Here is a 24,505-nt window from a genome sequence, read left to right on the forward strand (position 1 = left end):
GCCTCAAACTCACAGAGTTTAAAGGAGTGCACCTCTCTGACCTTATTTTTATTTGTGTGTGTGTGTGTGTGTGTGTGTGTGTGTGTGTGTGTGTGTGTGCGCGCGCGCGTGCGCTTGTGTGTGTCCTTGTGTTCATCTATGCTGTGCCCAGAGAGGCCAGAAGAGGGTGTTGGGTCCCTTGGACCTGGAATCCAGTATGGGTGCTGGGAACTAATCCCCAGTCCTCTGCAAGAACAGCAAGTGCTCTTAACTGCTGAGCCATCTCACAGCTCTGGCAGTAAAAATGTTACACTCCATTGCAGTAAAATCCATTAGCCCATCTTGCCTTGTATAAAAAAAAAATCCATATTTTTCTGACTTCATAGGAAATAAAGAGTCGTTATTAATACACAGTACAATAGGAAAATTTAGTTATCACTAACATCGCTGATCTAATTAGAAACGGCTGGGCTGGGTTGGGTTTTTGGTGTTAGGAATTGAAGGCTTCCTGTACCTAAGCTAGGTTGCTACTGTGCTACTTACCCAGCCTTTAAACACCCTTCGAAGTACTAGGAAAAGGCCAGTTTACTCCTGCAGACATAGGGCGGCCTACCTAGTTTTCTAATTTTCTCTTGAAAACTCAACTTTTGTCATGAATACTGCCAGCTGATTGCTTTGACGTGAAAAGCCTACTTTGTTCTTGCTTGCTGAGGAAATGTCTGGCATTTCGAGTCTCATCTCTGTGATCTTCAGTTTCAGTTGATGAACAGAGTGGAGCCGCTAAACAGAGTAGACCATTCAGTCCACACAAGTGCTGCTCCTGAGACTGCTTCAGATGTGCGCAAGTGCCCAGCGCCCGTCCTGATTAGTCACAAGGACAGGAAGAGGAGAGTACTGAGGGCCGAGAGTTAATGAAATTCATCATGGTTGTTACTTCAAATATTTTCATTTCTCTGTCTGTTTGTCTCTGTTTCTCTGTTTGTCTCTCCCTCCCTCCTTCCCTCTCTCTCCATCTCTTCCTATTCTCATTGTCTTTCCTCCCTGCCCTTCCTTCAGCAAAGTCTTGCTGTGGAGCCCAGGCTCTCCTAGAACTTACAGTCCTCCTGTTTCAGCCTCCTGAGGGCTAGGTTTATAGGCATTTGCCATGGTGCCTGACTGGCTCTTTGGTGCTAAGGATTAAATGTGAGGTCTTGTGTACGCCAGGCATGTGCCCTAGCACCAGGCCTCATCCTCAGGCCCACCAGGAACTGCTCTGTTGTTGTTGTTGTTGTTTGTTTGTTTCTTTGTTTGTTTTTGAAACAGGGTCTTATTATGTAGACAGGAATGGCCCTGAACTCAGAAATATCCTCCTGCCTCTGACAAGAACATATATGAAGCCAGACACAGTAGTGCACGCCTGCAATCTCTGAATTCCAAAGACTGACTCAGAATGATGATTTCTAGACTAGCCTGGTCATCAGTGAGAACCTGTCTCAGGAGACATAAACAAAGCCAGACACGTGGTAGCCAGACCCCAGCACTTGGGGTTGGAGGAGGTAAATCTAAGAATTTAAGGTCCTCGTTGGCTACATCCATGTGACTTCCAAACCAGCTTGGATTCCATGAAACCCTGCTTAAAAACTAAGCAAAACAAACAGATAAAAACATAGAGGAAGCCTGCATAAAGTCAGCAAGGTAAACCAGTATTTGCTACATAAATATGAGGAGTGGAGTTGGGATCCCCTGGGACCCAGGTGAAAGCTGTGAAATGGTTTAATGCTAAAATCTCAGCGCTGAGGAAGAGCAGACTGGAAGACATCAAGACTTTCTGGTCAGCTACTCACTTGATCAGTGAACAGTCTTGAACAGGAGGTCCAGAGTGATTGAAGAAGATACTCAGTGTTGACCTCTGACCGCCACATGCAGACATACATGTATACTCCCTCCCATCCCCCAAATACACATATGCACATAGCCCATATGAACTAACACTAAATTTTTATTAAAAGTGCAGACTCCTTACACGTTACAGATCTCCTTGCATTCTGGCTTGTTCTGATGTCATGAACTTTTTCTGATCTGCAAGGGTCTATAAACCAGTGTGTTGTGTTGCTTTGTTTGTGTTTTGAATATGTCAGTGAAAATTTCTGGTGCACAAGGGAGAGTGACAGCTCTGTGAGGAACAGATAGTTTGTATTATATTTAGACTTGCATGTGGCAGGAAGGTTCAGGTGTCCTGGGACACATCTCATTTGCCACTCCTTCCTGTTGACAGGGCACCCACAAAACTTCCTCAAAAGAATGTTGATAATGAAACCAACCTACAACTGTGCCTCTGAGTGTGTGTTGGGATGACTAGGGAGCCAGGCATAGTAGACTATGCTCCCTGGTTAATGAACCACTTTTGTAGGACAACCAGTAGCTAAGACTTGTGTTTTAAGGTTTCAGAAGGACCCCCTGAGGTGAAATCTGATCTGGCTTTTTCTTTGGTAATTGAAATGTAGCTAGTTTCAACCTTAAAATTTTAATTTATAGATAATAATTCATTCTGTAGTGCATTTTTTCTTTGAAGGTCCCTGGGCAGCCTTTGGACCACACTTATATCTGAATAGAGACCAGAGCTGTCATGGTAGCTTACTGTAGGCACTTGCTGTCAAACCTGAGAAACTTAGTTTGATCCAAACCAATATGGTGAAAGGAGAGAACCTCAAATTATCCCGACCGTCACCATCATCATGTCTTGGCAAGTACATGCATGGCTGACCACACACACACACACACACACACACACACACACACGTAATTAAAAAACAAAATCTTGGTTGATGCGCTAGGCATGGTGGCACACTTTTCAATCCCAGCACTCAGGAAACAGGCAAACAAGAAATCTATAGGTTCAAGGCTAGCCTGATCTACATAGTGATGTCTAGGCAAGCCTGGACTACATAGTGAGATCCTGTCTCTATCAATCAGTCAATAAATTAAATATGTACATTTCAATAGACTAAATGTTTTTGAGTCTTACTTCTCTGTGTCTTGGGGCATATTTATTTATTTGCGCGCAGGCAATCCTTACTTTTCGTAAGGATGTCTTTATAATGACCTTCCTAGTGTGTACACATCTGCAGCTAACTTGTACTTGGATGGCTGCTTTTATCATTTCATCACTTAGACTTTAAACACAGCATGCTGTTTTCTGGTTTTGCACTGTGCCTGCCCCCCTTTCCTCCTAAAAAGAGCAAACAACTCTGTTGTTAGTCGATACTTACTTAGAGTTTTGTTTTATTTTAGGCATGGTTATCCCCAGGAGATGAGCATTTCTGTTTCAAACAGGTGCATAGACAGACAGGTGCATAGACAGCAGACAGCAATGAAACGCTGCTGTTGGCAGAGAGAAGTGTTTTCCCCACCTGCCTTCATCCCGATCGGCACAGGGGCTTCCTGCCTCAGCCGTATGTACCAGGATTACAGGCATGCACCGCCACACTGGTCAGCTGAAACACCTTTGAACAGAAGTACCTAGAGCAGGGCATGGTGGCACACACCTATAATCCTAGCACTGAGAAGCTGAGACAGTTGGATGGTTAGTTTGAAGCCAGCCTAGGCTGCATGAATGAGATCCTGTCACAAACATGAACACAAGTGTGTGTGTGTGCACTCACATGTAGAGTGTGCCATTCGTAGTTACTAATTCTGATTTGTTCACAAACATGTACATGCATAGCAACTGAATGTGACTTTATCAGAACCCTATTGGGCATGGGTGGCATATGTCTATAATCTCAGAATTTGGTTCAAGGTCAGCCTGGACTACACAGTGAGACCCTGCCTTAACTCCAACCCCTTTCTCCTCAAAAAAGAAAGCAAGCTGCAGGGCTGGAGAGATGGCTCAGCGGCTAAGAGCACCCGACTGCTCTTCCAGAGATCCTGAGTTCAATTCCCAGCAACCACATGGTGGCTCACAACCATCTGTAAAGAGATCCGATGCCCTCTTCTGGTGTATCTGAAGACAGCTACAGTGTACTTATATATAATAAATGAATAAAAAAAAAAAAAAAGAAAGAAAGAAAGCTGCAATCTCTCACTCTTTTCTATATAATGCTGGAAACTGAATTTGGGCTTGTGCCGGCTTTTTGTCAACTTGATAAAGGCCTAGACTTCTGAGAGGAGGGAACCACAGTGGAGAAAATGCCTCTATAAGATTGGTCTGTAGGTAGACATGTGAGCCATTTTCCTAGTGATTGATAGGGGAGGGTTCTGTCCACTGCAGTGCTGCTGCTTCAAAGCAGTGGTCCTGGCATATATAATAAAATCAGGCTGAGCAAGCCGGTAAAGAGCATTCCTCATGTCCTCTGCTCCGGCCCCACCTCCGTATTCCATCAGTGATGGAGTATGACCTGAATTAAACTTCTCCAATTGCTCTCGACAGCAGTGATTCATCACAGCAAGAGCAGAGTAACTAAGACAGACTTTATGAACTCTAGGGAAGGGCTATACCACGTGTCCTTTGCACCTCCGAAATGTTGTTTAATTCGGGGCTAAAGAGGAGCCTTACCAGTTAAAAGGACTGGCTGCTCTTGCAGAGGGACCCAGCTTTGGTTCCTAGCGTCCACACAGAAGCTCACAGTCATCTATAACTCTAGTTCTAGGGTATCACCTTCTGGCTTCCATGGGCACCAGGCACACGGGTGGTGCATATACATATGTGCAAATACTCATACACTTAAAATAAATAAGTCTTTAAAGACTGCCTAATTTATACTAAATGTTGCCCAAGTCATTTAAAGGGATTGTGTATGTATGCGGGTGAGACACAGAGACAGAGAAAGAGAGAGACGAAGCAGTGGGTCTCGGCCTGGAACACATTATTCCTGGCTGGCCTTAACCTCTTCACTCTCCTTTCTCAGTCTTCCAAATGCCTGGGTTACAGGTATGCACCAGTGTGTCTGACCCACATTTCTTTTGATTTCGACATTAAAAGGTGCTTTTTGAATCAGCTAAGTCATCAGCTGTGAAGTCTGTTTTGAAGAGTAACTGTCAATTTTGCACCAAGCCAGTATCTAATTGATTGCCTAATTGCTTTTCATTATAGAAATGAAACTGTTTTGATTTAATTTTTATTACTTCCTTAACGTGGCCAAAAGCAATCCTGTGAACTAAATTAATTTATTCAAGTAAGCATGCTGCCAAATGAGAGATTGAGATCACTCCATTGCTATTGTTTAGGGAATGGGGTTCTCCCTGTGCGCGCTTGCGCACACAATTTTGTGTGTGTGTGTGTGTGTGTGTGTGTGTGTGTGTGTGTGTGTGTGTGTGTGTGTGATGGGGGGAGTGTCACTTGCCCCAGCACTCACATGAAGGTCAGGGACAGCTCTGTGTGGTCAGTTCTCTCCTTTCACTTTATATGGGCTCCAGGGTTGAACTCTGGGTGTCTGACAGGCAGGGCAGTTGCTTTTGCCCACTAAGCTGTCCCTGACCTCCTTCATTTTCTTGGGAGCATGTCACTTCGGGTGTGTCCTATTAACTGAATGTGTGTGTCGGAAGCTCTCAAGCCCCTCCTGCAGGAACTTGAGGTCCTGTTAGCCATGAAGCCTCCCCTTACCCGTGAGGCACTGTCCTCAGGGATTCTTTAGCAACTTTATTTTTACTTCCCCATCAGTAATGTTGGCATTTAAGGGGAAACACAGGCTACTTCTATAATACAACAATGTCGGGGCTTCTTTTTATTAAGCCATACGTAATAAAGCAGTGCAGTCACTTGTTCATCTGGTGGTGTAGTCACTGGTTAACTTTGGGTAACAATTGCCATTTTTGGTTGAAGATATAGCTCATTTGGTAGAGTGGGTTCAGTCACCACCTCCACAGAAAACTAGTGTGGTGCACAAGCCCGTAATCCCAGCAGTATGAAGGTAGAGGCAGGAGGATCAAAGTTATCTTGTACCACATAGAGGGTTCAAGGCCAGCCTGGACTACATGAGCCACTCAATTTTTTAAAAAGTTACCATTTTATGCCCTACACCTAGCACATCATCTTTAAGAAACTGAAATATTACACATACGTCTTGGTTCTAGAGAGGCGTGTCTAACGGGCTTCTCTTCTCTTCTCAAACCTGGGTTTGAGTTCCAGAACCGACATCTTAACTGTCTGTAACCCAGTGAAGTTTAGAGCTTGCTTTGTTGCAGTGGATTCAGCAGAACCTATGGGCTCCCTTTCTTCTTCTCAACACTCCACACATTTCAAACCCACGAGTTTCCAAGACATTAAGACCTCTCTCCTTACAGGATGCTAAGGAAGTATTTGACTGTTCGGGCCTTGGATTTCCAGAGGAGAGATCTGAGTTGCACACAGAGCAGTGTTAGTGTCCTGGGAACCAAGAACTTGGTCACCTTGAGAGTAAAGCAAGAAGACAGCTGAAGACAAGACTGTTAGAATCCAATTTCCTAAAACTGAGACGGGGATAGGCAAAGAAAACGGTGTTTTGGAGATGGGCTGGTTTTATGGTTTTTATGGTTTTTCTGCATTACTTCCAATATCTTTAACTGCTGCCTGGTGTTAATACATATTACTTTATTTTATTTATTTATTTATTTATTTATTTATTTATTTATTTATTTATTTATTTATTATTTTTGAAACAGGGTCTCACCTTTTTGAAACAGGGCTAGTCTTGAACTCACTGTGCTATTGAGGATGACCTTAACACCTGACCTCTGGCCTCTACCTCCTGACTATGGTATTACAGGCGTGTACTACCCTACCAGTTTTCTGCAGTCCTGGGGATGGAGCCCATGCTAGGCAAGCATTCTGCCAACTGAGTTACATCCACAGCCCCTGCTTTAAATATTTTAAAATATAAATGTTTCACAATTAGAGATACCTGCCATATTTGGCAAATGTGTCTCTTGTAGACAACCCCCTTGATTTATTAGAGTCTCTTTAGAATTCCTACAACAAAGAGAATGTCAAAAGCCTTTCCATTTTGCTGATAGAGGGATTGGGGAAGCTTGAAGAGGAGGTGGAGGAAAGATATGCAAGCCTGTTTACAAGACAGCAAAAGAATTTGGGGACCAGAAGAGGTGAGCCTTTAAAAATAGTTATGGAGGGGCTGGCAGGATGGCTCAGGTGGTAAAGATACCTACCACCAAGACTGAGGCCCAAGCTCACTTCCTGGAGCCCACGGGGTGGAAGAAGAGAACTGGTTCCTGAAGGTTGTCTTCTAACCTCATTCATGTATGCCTAAACATTGCTCCTTTAGACAGACAGATGATAGATAGATAGATAGACAGACAGACAGGCAGACAGATGAAATAGTTGCGGAGTATGATGTGAGAACTGTAAGAAAGACACGGTCTCCCGGCAAGTGTGTAATGGTGTGAGGGACCTAAGGAGTGGGGCCAGGCGAGGTGCAGAGCAGTCTGTCGTGCATTCTGGCTTCAGATGCAGCAAGCCGCGTGCTGATTAAAACAGCAGTTGTGGGCAGGCATTGTCCGACTTCCTGTTTTTGATGAGTACTGTCCACCTATTTTGCCCCTCCCTAGGATTAGTGAGTTTCAGTCTTGGTTCCTGGCATCTTTGTTGTTGCTGTGTGGTGCTACAGATGCCCTGCCATGATGGAGGAGCACAGGGGAGTGTTCCCCTGTAGTAAGTGCTCCAGGATAACTGTTTTCACTGTTCTCTCTGTCACGCAATGTGATGGGTCGTCCTTGCCCCACTTCCTCCTCTCCTTCCCGTGTCATTCTTTCTCACCCATGCTATAGCTGGGACTTACGACTCTAGCTCTTCTGGTGTATTTCCTCTTGGGTTACAGAGCAGACTGGCGTCACTGGAGCACAGGAGCCATTTTCAACTTTAAGTCACACTGTGTGGGAATTAGTACTGGATACAACTTTAGGGATTTGATGATAGTTTATGTCTGAGTCAGGAATTGACAAAACAGTTGTATATATACATCTGGCTTCCAAAGCAGATTGAGAACAATTTTTTTTAAGAAAAAAAATCTAATAAGTACAGAAGAAGCAAATACAGATTAGAAGCCATGATTTTATTCTGTTTAGGTGAATAATAGGACCATCAATCAATACTACAATGAAAAATTGATGGGGAACTTTTACGTGGAAAAATTGAGCTGACTCCCTAGAACTCAGTTTGGTAGCCGTATTATTAAAAGTGGGGCAGACAAATAATACGCACCATGTAATATGTCATAACACAGGACTCACCAAGCTTTTTATGTAGAGGTTCAGATGGTAAATACCTTAGGCCTCAAGGGACACATGGTCTCTGTTGCTATTCTAACAATGGTTATAGTTACAGTGGGCTCTGCAGTTGGGACTCAGAAGTGCTCATGGGTATATGCAAATGGTAGGATGTGTGAATGCATTTCTCTTTTTAAAAAAAGATTTACTTATTTATTAAAAATAAGTAAGGGGGGTTGGGGATTTAGCTCAGTGGTAGAGTGCTTGGCAAGCGCAAGGCCCTGGGTTCGGTCCCCAGCTCCGAAAAAAAGAAAAGGAAAAAAAAAAAAATAAGTACACTGTAGCTGTCTTCAGACACAGCAGAGGAGGGCATCAGATCTCATTACAGATGGTTGTGAGCCACCATGTGATTGCTGGGATTTGAACTCAGGACCTCTGGAAGAGTAGTCAGTGCTTTTAACCACTGAGCCATCTCTCCAGCCCCCATAAGACTTTCCTTAATGAAACATTTTGGGCAAGATTTTGCCTATGCAGTTCATAGACTCCTAACAATAGAAAATACTAGTTCTGAAGCACACATTCCAGGATGCATGGGTTAAAAGAAGTTGTTAAGGAATGTATAAGTCCTGGCTATGACCCATCTATAGGAAATTGAATCCTTTCTCCAGAAAGGAAGTGATTCTTCTAGAGAGATGGCTCAGTGGCTGCTCTTGCAGAGGACCCACGTTCAGTTCCCAGCACTGACATGGGGGCTCACATCTGTCGAGAACTCCAGTTCCAGGCTACCCTCCACTAGCCTCCTTTTCCACCAGGCATACATACTGTACACAGACATATGCTCAGGTAATGTGCCCATACATGTAAAGTCAAGTGGTAAAATTTTTTTAAGGAAAGGGCACTGAAAGAAGCCCATACTGTGATGTGAGGAATCAGATAGAATCCCTTATGATATAGTGAATCTTTGGGACAGTCTGAGAAATGTGAATTCTTACGTGTTTATAAACCATCTGGCCAAGTATCAGTAGTTATTAGAAATCAATACGTGAGGGCTGCTGCACTGGCCTCGTTACCTTTCAAATGTTTGAAATAGTTCACAGTAAGTTAAAGTTGAATGTATGGGCACAAAGAAAGTGAAGAAGACAGCCAGGACTGACCAGAGAAATCCTGACTGGGGGGGGGGGGGGGGGTGAGGAAGGGAGAAGTAAATGGAAAACCGTTCCATGCAGCTGGAGGATTTCTTTTTCTCTGATAGTATTTAATGTTTCTTTTTCTCTTCTTCAATTGAGGTTCCCTTTTCCTGTGTAAGTCAGAGTTCTTATTTCCACTTCAGTCTCTCAGACAGTTTCGATTACATGTGTACATGTGTGTGCCACTTAGATTTCTATTCAGGACAGAAGTCAAATTACTTTACTCGGCTGTTAATGCTTTTCAATTGCACAGAAAAAGGCTCTAGATCTTTGGTACTGAGTTTGCTAACCAATGTGACAGACCCTTTGTTTTAAAATTATGAACGGGGGAAAACAAATAGAGGAAATAAATTCAAAATAGCATGAATTTATACTTCCTGAAATGACCAAAGGGAAAGCCAGGTCCCATAATTACCTTGAGATGCAGAGCAGCAGATCAGAACAAATAGCTCTCACAGGGACAGATGGCTGGAATATGGTCGGGCATCATCCGTCAACCGCAACCTACATTTTTTTTTTCTATCAAGAGATTCAAAGCTGACTATCAGAGTGACTCATTCCTTTGCTTAGAGGATGAGGTAATGCTATTGTGAGGGGTGATGTCATCTCTACCTGAACTGCATGCATATAGATCACTGCTCAGGCTCTCCAGGAAAAGCACCATCTGCTTTGATATCCACTGCCTGAAAGGCTTTGCAGAGATTGGTGCAAAGGTCACCAGCCTCGAGTATGACTCATAGGCAGCCAATCAGCAAAGAGCAGCTGGTGAAAAGTAAACTTCTAAAATCATAATCCAAACATATGACAGGATGAGTCCATACTGAATCACAGTTCTTATATCAATCGTATGTTTTACACTTACTGAAGTTACCACCATTGAAGGTTTAACTCCTACATATAAAGCCATTTTCAGTTGGCCAGACATCACAACCTCCCCCCCATGTTGTTTAAAACATTTTTTTTTTAAATTGGAGATAAGTTTTCTGTTACTTCGGAGGTGCATGGGTCATTCTTGAGTTTCAGTGCACATGAGTTTGGCAGCCGCTTTCTGCAGTTAGGACCTGTGTTCCCTGCAAACCAGCTGCTACTCTAGGGGAAAAGAAAGAGGGCACATGTCACAGGAAGCGCTCGCTGCTTGTGGCCAACCCACTGACCCTCCCTTTGTTTTGGTGACAGTGTTCCCCACACTCTTTGAATTTACTGTAACTTGAATCTGTCGTCTGTTGTGTACTGTCAAATTTCTAATAGATGATGGAAAATAGACAATAATAAATACTTGATCTTTTTCATTTGTATCTTGAAATAGCATATTGTCTGCATATTGTATCTGTATAACAGCACACATTTGTTTTAATGGCAACTTTAAATCAGATATTCTACAAATATATAGTTAATTATGTTAAGTATATTAAGCTGTTATAAGAAATATAAGGAAGGGGAGCTCGAGAAATGGCTCAGAAGTTAAGAGCACTAAGTGCTCTACCGGAGGACCTGGTTTCACTTCCCAGCACCCACATAGCAATTCACAACTCCCTGTTACTCATGCATGCATGCGATGCATAGATACACCATACACATAAAATAAATAAAGTTTAAAAGAGTCAGAGATACAAGGAAACAAATAAATGGAAATTTTAACCTAAGTAATTTCAGGTGGCATGCATCCGATGTCTTTGGAAAACTTAACGAAAGTTAGATACTGACTAGACCTGATGGTACATGCCTGGTAATCACAGCACTTTGAAAGTGTGCAGAAGGATTGCTCTAAGTTTGAGGCCAGCCTGGGCTACATAATGAGTTCTAGGACAACCTGGGCTACAATATGAAATCTGTCTCAAAGCTACAACAGAAAGATCATGTAACCATCCTATTTGTTATCAGAATTTTTGCCTAGAATTAACATTAATGATTCTTGTCTGATCTAAATTTTACTATCATGGTTACAAAATGCTATTTTTTTTAATCCAAGTCTTTTTTATTGGTACTTTTTTTTTTAAATTAACCCGAACTTAGGAATTTCTCTTTTTTTCTTAATAGTGCTTCCTTTGTCTTCGCACCAAACCTCTATAGTTGTCTTTTGTCATCATAAGATGGCAATGGCTCACCTTGTACCTACTCCTCCTCCGCTCTGGACCATTTCCTTTTGGTAGAAAATTAAAATCTAGATTGTTAGTGTTGGGTTAATTAACAGTCATTGGATCCAAACAATTATAAACATTTCTGTGTCTGGTAAATATGTCTATAATTTTGAGATCCTAACAATTTGAGAACATTGTAGAGTCTCAGCTTTAGTTGCCCAGAAAGTGAAATAGAGACTGGGTATGATGTAGTTCAGTGGTGGACCACTCACCTAATACGACACATTAGTTTCCTGTCGGTATATTAGTTCACTCACCAGGGCCTGAGGCCCTAGGCTCCATCTCTGTCCCAGGAAAATTAGATACAGAGTGGGCTGGAGAGATGCCTCGGTGGTTAAGAGCACTGCTGCTCTTACAAAGGACCTGGGTTCACTTCCCATCGCTTACATGGCAACTCACAACCTTCTGTAACAGCTGCTCCAAGGACTCTAATGCCCTCTTCTGGCCTCTGTGGGAACTGTATACATAGTACAAAGAAGAATACAGGCAAAACACATAAGAATAAATAGATCTTTTTTTTTTAAATTTATTTATTTTATGTACAGCATTCTGCTTGCATATGTGACTGCAGGCCAGAAGAGGGCACCAGATCTCATTACAGATGATTGTGAGCCACCATGTGGTTGCTGGGATTTGAACTCAGGACCTCTGGAAGAACAGTCAGTGCTCTTAACCACTGAGCCATCTCTCCAGCCTGAATAAATAGATCTTAAGAAAAGATAGAGATAGAAAAGTAGAGAGGCTGAGGAGTGGAGCATTACCCCCACCCCACCCCCAACCCTTATCTGGAGTAGAAATTTTTCTAACAGCAAATGTGCACTAGCACTATTTTCTTAGATTTGAAACAGGTAAATGATACTAGGTGAAGGCCAGTCGGGTTTTAGTGGGCAGTTGTGTAAGAAAGTGCTCCAGGGAAAAGACACACATCACCAGTGAAATGAGTGGTACCAGGAAGGGCAGTTGTGTGGTTACGTAGCCATGCCAGGTTGCTGCCCACACAGGGAAAAGGGAAGGACACATGACAGAAAGGGTGTTGGAGGTCACACTTACAGGACTCTGGACGTCCTCCACAGGATTTCAAGTCCTTAGGATTTGGGGTCTTCTGTAAGAAGCTAATGAAGAGCCATTGAAGATTTTTCAATATTGTCATAACAAGCTTAACTGGCCCAGAGGGATTAATCTAAGAGATGCATCAGCTTCAACTGGGGCATTTCCAGGGGAGATCTGTGAAGAGTTTATGATAGGAGCTCAGGTCAGACATAATAAGGATCTGAGCTGGAGTATGAATGGAGTTAGGACAGTGGTCTTCACCTTCTTCCAGATCCCGAGTTTAAAGCAGAGGTAAGGAAGCATAGAGAGTTGAATCCCAGCTTAGAGCTACTTAAAGAAAGCCTGCTGCTTCAGGAACCCAAGGCATCCAGTGGGGGTTCTGTGTTAAACCAGGAAGTCTGACAGTTTGTCTAAAGAGTTTGTTTTGCATGCATGGTTTGTTTTGTCCTTAACTCTTTCGTATTCTCTCATCCCAAAGTTTTAAGCCTCATGGATCAAGACAGAAGTTGTGTTGTTAATTGGAGTTGATGAAATTTTATTTTTAATTCCAGCAGAAGGCCAATGCCATGAAGATCTGTACTGAAGTTCCTAAGACATTCTTTGGGCTGTGCCCTGGTTCCCTGTCTTCTGCCCATGCTGCCCAGTGAGGCTGCCATTGAGGCTTCCCTGTTAAGACACTGCTCTGACACTTACCTCCTTCACGGCTAACCAGTCTCTGTCCTGTGCTTGCCGCCCGTGCCTCCGCTCTCTCTCCTCAGCCTGTTTACCTTCTTGTGGTGCCTCAGTTATGACTACGTCATTTCTACCCAGAGGCCTTTGCAAGCTTGTTCCCCAAGTGTCAACGTGATATACTGTTTCATGTTGAGAGCTTTGCCCAGCCGTTATTAACTAACATTCTCAGCAGGACCTGCCATGAGTTCTCCATTGACAGTTCCCACTCACCCCATGTGCTCCTCTGCCCCTTTATCTTTAATTCTCCTTCCTCTTATGATGATCTCTGTCACTGACATACATCATTTGCTTGTGATGCTTGTGACGTCTCCAGACACCAGAGTTCAAGCTCCATAGGACTCTGATTTTGTTTGTCAAGATTTGGTTTGGCTGGCCATAGTGGTGCATGCCTTTAGTCCCAGGACTCGGGAGACAGAGATAGGTAGATCTAGGCCAGCCTAGTCTACAGAGAGAGTTCCAAGACAGCCAGGGCTACAAGGAGAAACCGTCTTGAAAAAACAAATTAAAAAAAAGATTTTGTTTGACAAAGAAAGGATGAGGGCTGGAGAGATGGCTCAGCAGTTGAGAGCACTGACTGCTCTTCCAGAGGTTCTGAGTTCAATTCCCAGCAACCACATGGTGGCTCACAGCCATCTGTAATGGGATCTGATGGCCTCTTCTGGTATGTCTGAAGACAGCTGTGGTGTACTCGCATACATGAAATTAATAAATATGACTTTTTTCTTAAAGAGAGGATTTAAAAGAGAAGAAGAACAAGAAGAAGGGGGGACTGCACATATAAAACTCTTGGGAGGCTTAGTTGTCAGCTAACTCAGCAGAGTTGAGAAAGTAAAAGGAAAAAAGAGGGACAGCGGTTGAATTTGCATCCCTCACCCTGTGCTCCTTCAGTCTCAGTCTATGATGTAACTGGTTAGAAAAATGAAGGCCTAGAAAGTAACCCATGTCACCCATTTACTAGAAAAGCACGCTTCTTAGCATATTAACAGCTACAAAAGCTATAGTGGCCTTGTTTTATTATTTATTACTTCACTGGATCCCCAGGCTCTCTTTTGGCAGCTTACTCATCAACATGAGACCTTCTTGACCTATAACAGTTTGAGAAAAACCGTACTAGACTGCCATGCCAGGTCGGGGGACTGTAGGCTCACAAGGTGATGGGTGGCCCTTTCCAGTTACTTCTGGTTGATAGCCGTATTGATTTCTATGTTCTTCAAAACGCTAGATCTTATCACCTCTCTTCAAGGTATGAGGCTTGTAAAAGTGGGCTTTTGTTTTAGGTGTTTGGGAACAAGATGATCATTCCTTCCCTGGACGGAGACCTCTTCCAGTGGGACCGAGACCGAGAGAGCATGGAGGCCGTCCCTTTCACTGTGGAGTCCCTTCTCGAATCTTCATACAAGTTTGGAGATGATGTTGTTCTGGTTGGAGGAAAGTCTCTGACCACATACGGGCTCAGTGCATATAGTGGAAAGGTGAGTGGTGACGTATTAGGGGTGTGGAAAACAGCAGGATAGGAGGAACGGCATTTTTAGTCGGGATCTCAGGGTAACTGGCCAGCTTAGAGTGTGTAGGCCGGGCTGGCCTCAAACTCCCGAGACCTACCTACCTGTGTGCTGTTGGCAGTTGGTCGTTTGTAATTCCCCCCTGAGAACAGAATTTGTCTTAGTAAGACACTTGTGAGGGAGTCGTGGGAAACTAAGTTTATCCAATGTGAGAGTAATCATCACAGGGCTGGAGAGATGGCCGAGCTGTCGAAGGCTCACAACCAAAAATACAGGAGTAAACATCAGAGTCAGGATAACAGGAGGAGAGGAGTTCATAAACATGATCTACTGTGCTGGGTGCTTTTGTAGTACGTTACTTTGAAGTCTTCATCATATTCCTAAGGATGGTGTATTTTTACAGGCAAAGAACCCCTCAAAGATGAGTAACGATCCTGATAATAGGAGTGATTGACACTTGTTTATCTGGTTTGGTTATAAAATTGCCCAAGGAGAGAGCTGCTGTTCACTAAGCAGATAAGGAAACCTTAACTGATTCAGAAACTCCCGGGTCAGATTGCCTCAGATCAGGCTAATGGCAGTCATTGATGACCCATATTCTCTCCAACGAGACTCCCAGGATACGGTCCAGAATCTTAGTCCCTGGATGCATAGACATTTTCTGTATGGATTTACACTATGACAGGGAAGGATGGGAGCAGGACTTCCTAACCTGTAGGTTCCCAGTTCAGTGCTCCCTCTTCCAGATGCCGGGCCTCTCCTGCAGCCTAGGTACTGAGGTTCCATGCCCCCCGGGACGGCCACTGGTGCTTTTTAAACTTTCTTCTTAAATAAGGCAGGTTGCCACTCTCCCTTACTTTAGCTCTCTCCTCTGTAGTGCAGCAGGGCTGACCAGCCACCTGGTTCTCTGCATGTACTGCTATAGAAGTCTGGGATTCCAGCATGTTTCTGCCTTTTCTGAGGATTTTAGTTTAGATTTAGCTGAAAAACCTCCTTTTTTCTTAAGTCAAAAGATATTAGGGTTCAAATTTTTAAAACTGTATACATAGTACTAGGTGGAAATCGTGTACTTGATTACTGTCAAGTCATCTGGAGTGAAATCTCTGGAAAGATACCATTGGCTATTCATTTCTTCTTTGGAATTCCCCATGGACTAACCCCAAAATAGGGCTCAAATTATACAAATCCTTAAAATCATCCACTCCCTGAAATAAATATTGTTGGAACTTTCATGGTTCTAAATAACTCATTTTCTGGTTTAGTAATCTAGTGATACTCATAACAGGTATTTCTTTAGTTTCATTTTACTTTTTAAAAATTATAAGCTAGGCATGGTAGTGTGTTCCTTTAATTCCAGTACTAGAGAAGCAGAGTCAGGCAGATCTCTGAGTTTGAGGCCAGCCTGATCTACAAAGGGAGTTTCAGGACAGCTAGGGCTACACAGAGAAACCCTGTCTCAAGAAAAAACAAATTATAGAGATCTCATGCTGGACGTGTTGGCACACATTTTAATTCCAGCACTTGGGAGACAGAGGCAGGTGGATCTCTGTGACTTCGAGACCAACTTTAATTATGAGAGCAAGTTCCAAGTCAGCCAGGGCTTAGTAGAGATAGGGTGTGTGTGTGCGTGTGTGTGTGTGAGTGTGTGTGTGTGTGTGTGTGTCTGTCTGACTGTCTGTCTGTCTGTCTTGCTTCCTTGACTTATTTTATGTCTGTCTTTCCAGCTGAGGTATATCTGTTCTGCCTTGGGATGTCGCCGATGGGATAGTGATGAAATGGAAGAAGAGGAAGACATCTTGCTTCTGCAACGCACGCAGAAGACTGTGCGAGCTGTCGGGCCTCGAAGCGGCAGTGAGAAGTGGGTATCAGAACATCAGTAATGGCATTATTTAGGAGTTCCAAAAGCTGCCATGGGGTGCACACCTTTAATCCCAGCTGAGGCAGGTGGACCTCTGGGTTCTGTAGGCAAATTAAAAAGGTGGTGTGACTCCTTTAAACCCAAGGTTTCATGAATTCTTTGCTTTGTAGAGATTCTGTGAATTATTTGTTAACCTAAGAGCACAATGTACTTTTAAGAGAAATGAATGCCCATGTTAATCCCAAAGCTGTGAGAAGAAAGACCACGGACCCAAAGTGTCATGGCCAAATTAGTTGCAGCAAGCTTTTTTATTCATATACACAGGCTGTCTACCGCTGAAGGCAGGGTTCATGGGATCAACATTGGACATGGGGGAGACAAGGATTTTGTAGCTCTGGGGTAGGGGTTTCCCAAATGAGAAATTTGGCAGGCAAAATAGGAAGGGTTATAGGAACAGGATTCCTATAGGAAGTGCATAACAAGTTAGTCATAATGATCTGAAACAAAGACATGATTGCAAGGTGGTCTTAACAGTCACAACAAGGTAACCATTTTGAAACAATCCTTTTGAAACAAAAGTAGGGTTACAAGATGGTTATGACAGCTTTTAAAACAAAGACATGATTGCCATTCCTGGAAGAGGAACAACAAAAGCATCAGTAATTAAGGTTGTGGGTGGGGCGGAGCCCAATTCCTGAGAAACAGATGTAATGGTAAATAGGAATGAACCCAGTTAGTCTTTACTATGAGGCGGCTTTCAAGCCTAAAATGGAGGCAAGCGAAGCAGCATCACATCCTGCGCTTCAAGGTGTGGTACCCAGGAGTCCCGTGAAATAAAATGTAATTTTAGCTTAGTCCTTGGTCACTGACTCTTGGCATAGTCACATGACTGATAGAAGCTACTTAATGGCAGGGAAGTCTTAAGGCAAAGGTAACATGTATCCCTTGAGTGTCTGGGGATGCTTTCATAGTTTGTCTCATGAGCACTGTTTTTCTTTTCACGTTTGTGTTTGTGTGTGTGTGCTGAGGGTCAAACCCACCTCTTTGCACACGCTAGACAGTGTCCGTCACTGAGCTGCAGTTCTAGCTCCCAGATTTAGAACAGTCATTTACTCTGCTATCTTTAAAAGTACCAGCCTTTCATTTGGACCTAATACTTTTTTTTTTGTTTTTTTATTTTCAAATAATGAGCTCCTTATGTAATTTACCACTTAAATATATGATTCAGCTATTAGATCCGCTAGTCCTCTGTCATGTCCAGACTTTTTCAGCCTGATTACTAAGCTCAAGAGTCACCTGGGTTATTTAAAAAAAAATCACCTTAGATTCCATTTTGATCTTTTGAAACTGAATGACTTACAGATTTTGTCATATGATGAAATAGAATTGAGGCATCTCTCCTGAAATTTGATTTCAAAGCCGATTAAGAATGTATTTCTTCTTTCTGTTTTTGCTGGCCTGTGAAGAGAGATTTGTAGTTGCCTGTGAGACCGTTGAGTCTGAGAGATCTGTGGGAGCAGAAGTGGCTACCGGAACCCAAAGAGCAAGCGTGGGGCTCTAAATTCTGTGTTGTTTGAGAGAGAGAGAGATATCTAATCCCCATGTTCCTTAAGTGTGTGTACATATGTATATGTACATACGTATATCACTACATTTTCAAATTCATACATAGCTAGGCCATTTTATATCTTAGTGCCGTGTCATTATAGTTACTTATGTGCATTTCCTGCTTCTGAACTATAGAGGAAACACTGCTGCATTATGGATAAGAGCACACACATCTAAGACAGAGTGAATCATCTGCCATGTCTTGGTCAGTAGAGAGCCGACAATAGGGCTTAGGTGATCGAATAAAAGTTTCATTAGAATCTAAGAGTGATGCATACACCTTGCCTTTTACATTGGTCTATTGGGATGTGTTTTACTGCGCTTGAATGACATGTGCTCATGTAATTAAGAAATTAAGGCAGGCTGCAAGTCACCTCACTTTTCTGTGATTTTGTTGTGCTTTATGAAGTACATGTTAATTTTTGAGAGAGCATCTGGCCTTAGGTGTTTACAGTCTCCGACCTCAGAATGGCTGCCTGCAAAGAACCAGCACGGCTCTCCGAGGCCCTCTTGTGGTGTGAGTCAGAATTGCATTCCATCCCAGAAAGTTAGGATGTCTTCTCATCACTAAAGTGTTCTATTTTCTTCTTCAGTCTGAAAACAGTGCTGTATTATTTGGTCCCTTCATTTAAACATGAGATTCTAAAACACACCTTTATAAATTTAAGGTGGAATTTCAGTGTTGGCCACTTTGAACTTCGGTATATTCCAGACATGGAAACTAGAGCCGGATTCATTGAAAGCACCTTTAAACTGGGTGGAAACAAAGAAGACTCTAAAATCATTTCAGATGTGGAAGAACAAGATGTGGACACAGTGATAAAAGTTTCCGTTGCTGATTGGAAGGTCATGGCGTTTAGTAAGAAGGGAGGCCGCCTAGAATGGGAGTACCAGGTATTGGAGACCACTGACCCTGTGTCCCCAGGTTTTGTTTGACCACACACATTGCTAGAGGGAGGTAATGCCATTTTGGAATCTCAGGGATTTTCCTCTGCTTTAAAACTGTGACTTAAAGAGGCATTTTGTGGAGCTGGCAAGATGGTTCAGTCAGTAAGTATTTGCTGCATAAGGCTGATGCCCTGAGTTCAGATCCAACGTGAAAAGCTAGGCCTGGGATTCCAGGTCTATTCCCAGCTCTGGGAAGGCAGAGAAAGGCAGAACCATGGCGCTCACTGGCTGGCCAGCCTGGCCCAATCAGTGAATCCCTGTAATTGGTAAGAGAACCTGAATCGAAAAATAAGAAGAAGGAGCTGGAGAGATAAACAGCTCGGTGGTTAAGAGGAGCTGCTGCTCTTGCAGAGAACATAGCTTGGGTTCTGAGCAGCCATGTGGCTGTTCACAACTGCCTACAACTCCATTTGCAGTAGATCCAACACCGCTTCTGACCTCCACACGCACCAGGCATGCAAGTGGTGCACAAACATGTGTGCAAGTGAAACACACATACATGTAATAAATAAATAAACGAACGAATGAATGAATGAATGTGGAAAGCAAGTAAAGAAGATAGCCATCATCAATGTCTAGCTTCTACATTAAGTGTACATACTCACAGCATGTGCAGACTTGAGCACACACACACACACACACACACACACACACACACACACACACATACACACACATACACAGAGGGAGGAAGGGAGGAAGGGAGGAAAGGAGGGGGGAAGGGCAATCAGGTAAACATTGCTTACGCTGCTGACTGCTTTTCTCCTTTGTCTAGTTTTGTACTCCCATTGCGTCTGCCTGGCTGGTGAGGGATGGTAAAGTCATCCCCATCAGTCTGTTTGATGACACAAGTTACACAGCCAATGAGGAAGTTTTGGAAGATGAAGAAGACATTGTAGAGGCTGCTCGGGGAGCCACAGAGAACAGCGTGTACTTAGGTGGGTAGATGTCGCTAGGAAAGGTCCACCAGCACCCAGAGTGCTTCACTGGTGGCCCTTTCTACCTAATTACCTTAATTACTGAGTGCAGTCTTTGCCTCACTTTCCCTTAACATCTGTGCCTTGATTCGTATTCCTGCAGCTTTTCTAACTGTCCAGTTCTGCAACCTAATTAGTATAGGGTATTCTTTTCATCTGAGACCTGAGACATAAGTTAGAAAGGTTTGGAAATGCTCTCACTGTGTAGGAAAAGCTCTCCTGTAATTCTGAGCATATTACATAAATACATTTTGAAATGTTTGTATCTGTTCCAGTTAGTTTGGATTATTATCACAAAATCATAAACTACATGCCACCCATACTTCAACCCAGTCTCCATGAAAAGCTGTGGTCTGAAGGAATAAATCTTTTTGACAACATGAACAAGTCAAATATATTGCTAAATAATCTATTCATGGAAATAAAGAACGCCCTCCCTTTTATAAAATAAAATATCATGCATATGTTATAGTAGCATTTGGCCAAACTGTTAGTCATGGCCTTGGAATTAGAGTTGTTTAGATAAACCTTGTTCACAGACAGTTCACTTCATCTCTTTGCAGCACAGAGAGTGTTATTTTTTTTAATGTTTTGGTTACTGAATAGGTGCTATTTACTCAGCGAGGAACATCGTAGGGGCTTTTTATGTACTCTTCAGTGTTGTTGAGTCAAATGGAAATGCTTTAAGCATTTTCTCTGGAAAGAGCCATGTAGCAAAAACATGAGTAAAGTTTATCAAGGTGCATTAAATCAAAGCAATTTTTTAAGAATTCCATCACGTGACTGGCATGTTTTGTGGTTGACCCAGGGATGTACAGAGGCCAGCTGTACCTGCAATCATCCGTCAGGGTCTCGGAAAAGTTCCCTACAAGGCCGAAGGCCTTGGAGTCTGTAAATGGAGAAAGTGCCATTATTCCTCTGCCGACGATCAAATGGAAGCCCTTAATCCGTAAGTCACTCAGAGACTTTGCAAAAAGTGCCAAAGTGCCTAGGTAAGCCAGGTGTGGTAGCTCGGGTCTGCAACTCCCCAGAGCTCGGAATGTGGAAGCAGGAGGTTCAGCTACATAGTTTGAGGTCAGTCTGGGTTACAGAAGACCCTCTCACAAAACAAAACAAAACAAAACAAAACAAATAAACAAGCACCTTTATGCCAAGCTCTTGGGAGGCAGGAATAGGTCTCTGTTCATGGTCAGCCTGGGCTACACAATGAGTTCCTGCCAATCAGGGCTACACAGAAAGACCACATCTCCAAAACCAACTAACATTCATAGCTGTTAGGGCTGGAGAGGTGGCTCAGTGGTTAAGAGCACTAACTGCTCTTCCAGAGGTCCTAAGTTCAAATCCCAGCAACCACATGGTGACTCACAACCATCTGTAATGGGATCTGATGTCTTCTTCTGGTGTGTCTGAAGATAGCAACTGTGTACTTACATACATAAAATAAATAAATCTTTTTTAAAAAACATAGCATTTAAAAAATATGCCAGGCCATGGTGGTGCAGAGGCAAGCAGATCTCTGAGTTCGAGGCCAACCTGGTCCACAGAGCATGTTCCAGGATAGCCAGGGCTACAGCAGAAAACCCTTTCTCAAAAAACCCAAAAAATTACAAAGATTATATAGGTAAAAATGTTTCCTGGTTATCACCTCATATTTTTGAGACAAATAAATAAATTGAAGTACATCCTTTAGTTTTCTTTCCAAATGTTTTGTGTGTTTTAATTGTAAATGTTATACTTGAAGTGCTTCTTTTAAATTTTTGTTCTAGTTAAATTTTATTATGTGGATTAGAGTGATCAAACTCAAGTTTGAGGCTTCGATGGCAGATGCCTGTGCCCAGTGACCCTACTTGCTTACCCTAAGTGATTCTTCAAATGACTCTTTCTGCATCTGTCATTTTGAGATATGGTCTGAGTATGTTGCCCATGCTCGGCTCCCAACTCCTAAGCTCAAACTAGCTCCCTCGCCACAGATGTAGGTCGTCTTCCTAGGGTAGGGCCTGATCGTGTGTCTCAGTAGCAAGTCTGTTGGACTCCTTGACCTGCGTCTTTGAACTAAGTTGTGGGTAAATGTCAGCTAAGTGTATGAATGAACCTGTGTCTTTCATTGAAGTCACACGGTTGATAGTTTACATTCTCTTTAGATTCTCCGTCTAGGACTCCTGTCTTGGTTGGGTCTGATGAATTTGACAAGTGTCTAAGTAATGATAAATATTCCCATGAAGAATACAGTAATGGTGCGCTTTCAATCCTACAGTATCCATATGGTAAGTGTCATTACTCCTAAATGGAAAATACTTGGTTTCATTTGTCTTATTCAGTTATGTGAAATTAATTAATAGGAATTAAGATGAGGTAAATTGGCTGGGTGGTGATGGCATACACCTTTAATCCCAGCAATCAGGAGGCAGAGGCAGGTGGATCTCAGAGTTCAAGTCCAGCCTGGTTTACAGAGTGAGTTCTAGGGCAGCCAAGCTACACAGAGAAACCCTGTCTTGGAGGGTGGGGAACAGAACTGTTACAGTTGTCTTAACAGAAACCCCTTTCGGTGTTTGTTTTCTCAGACAACGGTTACTATCTGCCTTATTACAAGAGAGAAAGGAATAAGCGGAGCACGCAGATCACGGTCAGGTTCCTGGACAGCCCGCACTACAGCAAGAACATCCGCAAGAAGGACCCCATCCTCCTCCTGCACTGGTGGAAGGAAATATTTGGAACGATCTTGCTTTGCATTGTGGCCACGACCTTTATCGTGCGCAGGCTTTTCCATCCTCAGCCCCACAGGGTAAGATGCTTTCTTCCTAATGTGCTTCCAAGTGTTTGCTGTGTAGAAAACTTAACAGGAGGAGGGAGTCGGTGTACTCAGACTTACCAAAGAATCGCCTATGTCCATATGAGCTCCGTCACGTAGCCACAAAGGTACCGCCAGTTTTATCATGTGCAAAGGTCCTAGCGTGTACGTCCACAAACCTAAACAGGCAGTATGACACAGCCTGCTGCCGCCAGGTTGCAGTCTCATACAGTGTGCGACTACAACACAGTATTTAGTGTCTATACATCTGAAATAGATAAGGCACAATTAAAGAAAAGAAAAACTAGCCACAGTTGTTTTCAACTCTATTATAATGTTATGGGAGGGCCAGAGAGATGGCTCAGTGGTTAGAGGACCTGAGTTTGTTTTGCAGCACCCAAATCAGACAACTGTCAACTGCCTGTAACCCCATCTGTGGGGGATCCGACACCCTCTTCTGGCCTCCACAGGTGGCCATATATTTTTGGCATAGGGTCAAACACATAAATAAAACTCGATTATCTTTTTAAATTGTAATAGTAATACATTTATAACACACTGTTGTGGACGTGCTGTAGGTCCCTGAATGGCCATGATGCGAGGCATGGCTACACGCCATTTCTACTTTCTCGCCTTCACGCAGGTCTCGGTCCATTGCATTCTGGCTTTCACTCCTCACAGCTCACTAAACTGACGTTGACAAGAGCTTTAGATGACCTTTTGCTAAACAGAGTGGGTATCTTCCTGTCCCTGGCTGAGCCTCTGGGATGACACTGTTGTATGCTTCTCTTAGACTTTTCCTATCTGCCTTCCTTGACCCAGGCCCTCCCAGTCTCCCTGGAGGATGAGTGGATCCTTCAGGACTTCATCTTCCTCAGCATCCACAGAGTCTCCTCACCCATTCTGCTCTTTTCAGCACCAAGTCTTGCAAAGAGATTTCCAAATCCCACCTCCTTCCTTTTTTTAAGGCAGGGTCTTACCCTGTAACCCGAGTTGAGCAGAACTGATGGCAGGCCACCTGCCTCAGCTTCCTGGGTGCTGGACTCAAGGTTTGATCCCAGATCCAAATCCCTTCTCTGGAGCAACTTTCTAGTTAGGACTATACAGATGGCTCAGATGAGCTGTATCTCGGACTGTTCTCATTCATCCATCCATCCCCAGCCTGTCCCACAGGCATTTCTGTCTCAGACTGCAGTCCCCTGCAGTCCCCCTGCAGTCCCCTGCAGTCCCACAACCAAAGCCATTCTCTCCCTTGACAGTCACCATCTGCCAAGGTCTTCTTTCTAATTATCTGCAGTGTTGTTCTCGTTTCCTTATATCTGTTTCCATTTTTTTTTTTTTTTGTACATACACCTGTCATCTGATTGGTGGAACATCCCGTAACTGGGTTCATGCCTCTAGTCCACTCCTGTCTGTAAGCCATTCTCCATCCCTACTCCGCCTGTAAATCCTAATAACTGACTTGACGTTCTTGTTAGAATAAAGCTCAGCTTTCTTCAGATATGCAAGGATTCTGAGTGATTCCTGCCCTGCCTGCTCTGTTCTCATCCTTTCCCATGCCTG

The 24,505-nt window shown here is 43.3% G+C and overlaps 1 protein-coding gene across 3 annotated transcripts in view; it reads left to right on the forward strand.

Moving 5' to 3' along the window:
• Eif2ak3 (eukaryotic translation initiation factor 2 alpha kinase 3) overlaps positions 1–24,505 on the forward strand; it is a 61,434-nt gene that overhangs the window by 16,921 nt on the left and 20,008 nt on the right. For all 3 annotated transcript variants that reach the window (XM_006236624.5, NM_031599.2, XM_008762977.4), the window contains exons 3-9: positions 14,539–14,733; positions 16,488–16,621; positions 18,898–19,123; positions 19,953–20,115; positions 20,963–21,103; positions 22,296–22,418; positions 22,716–22,936. In XM_006236624.5, the coding sequence (XP_006236686.1) occupies positions 14,539–14,733; positions 16,488–16,621; positions 18,898–19,123; positions 19,953–20,115; positions 20,963–21,103; positions 22,296–22,418; positions 22,716–22,936 (1,203 nt within the window). The remainder of the gene's footprint in view (positions 1–14,538; positions 14,734–16,487; positions 16,622–18,897; positions 19,124–19,952; positions 20,116–20,962; positions 21,104–22,295; positions 22,419–22,715; positions 22,937–24,505) is intronic.

This window comes from Rattus norvegicus, chromosome 4 (assembly GCF_036323735.1).
Source record: "Rattus norvegicus strain BN/NHsdMcwi chromosome 4, GRCr8, whole genome shotgun sequence".
Taxonomy (NCBI): domain Eukaryota; kingdom Metazoa; phylum Chordata; class Mammalia; order Rodentia; family Muridae; genus Rattus; species Rattus norvegicus.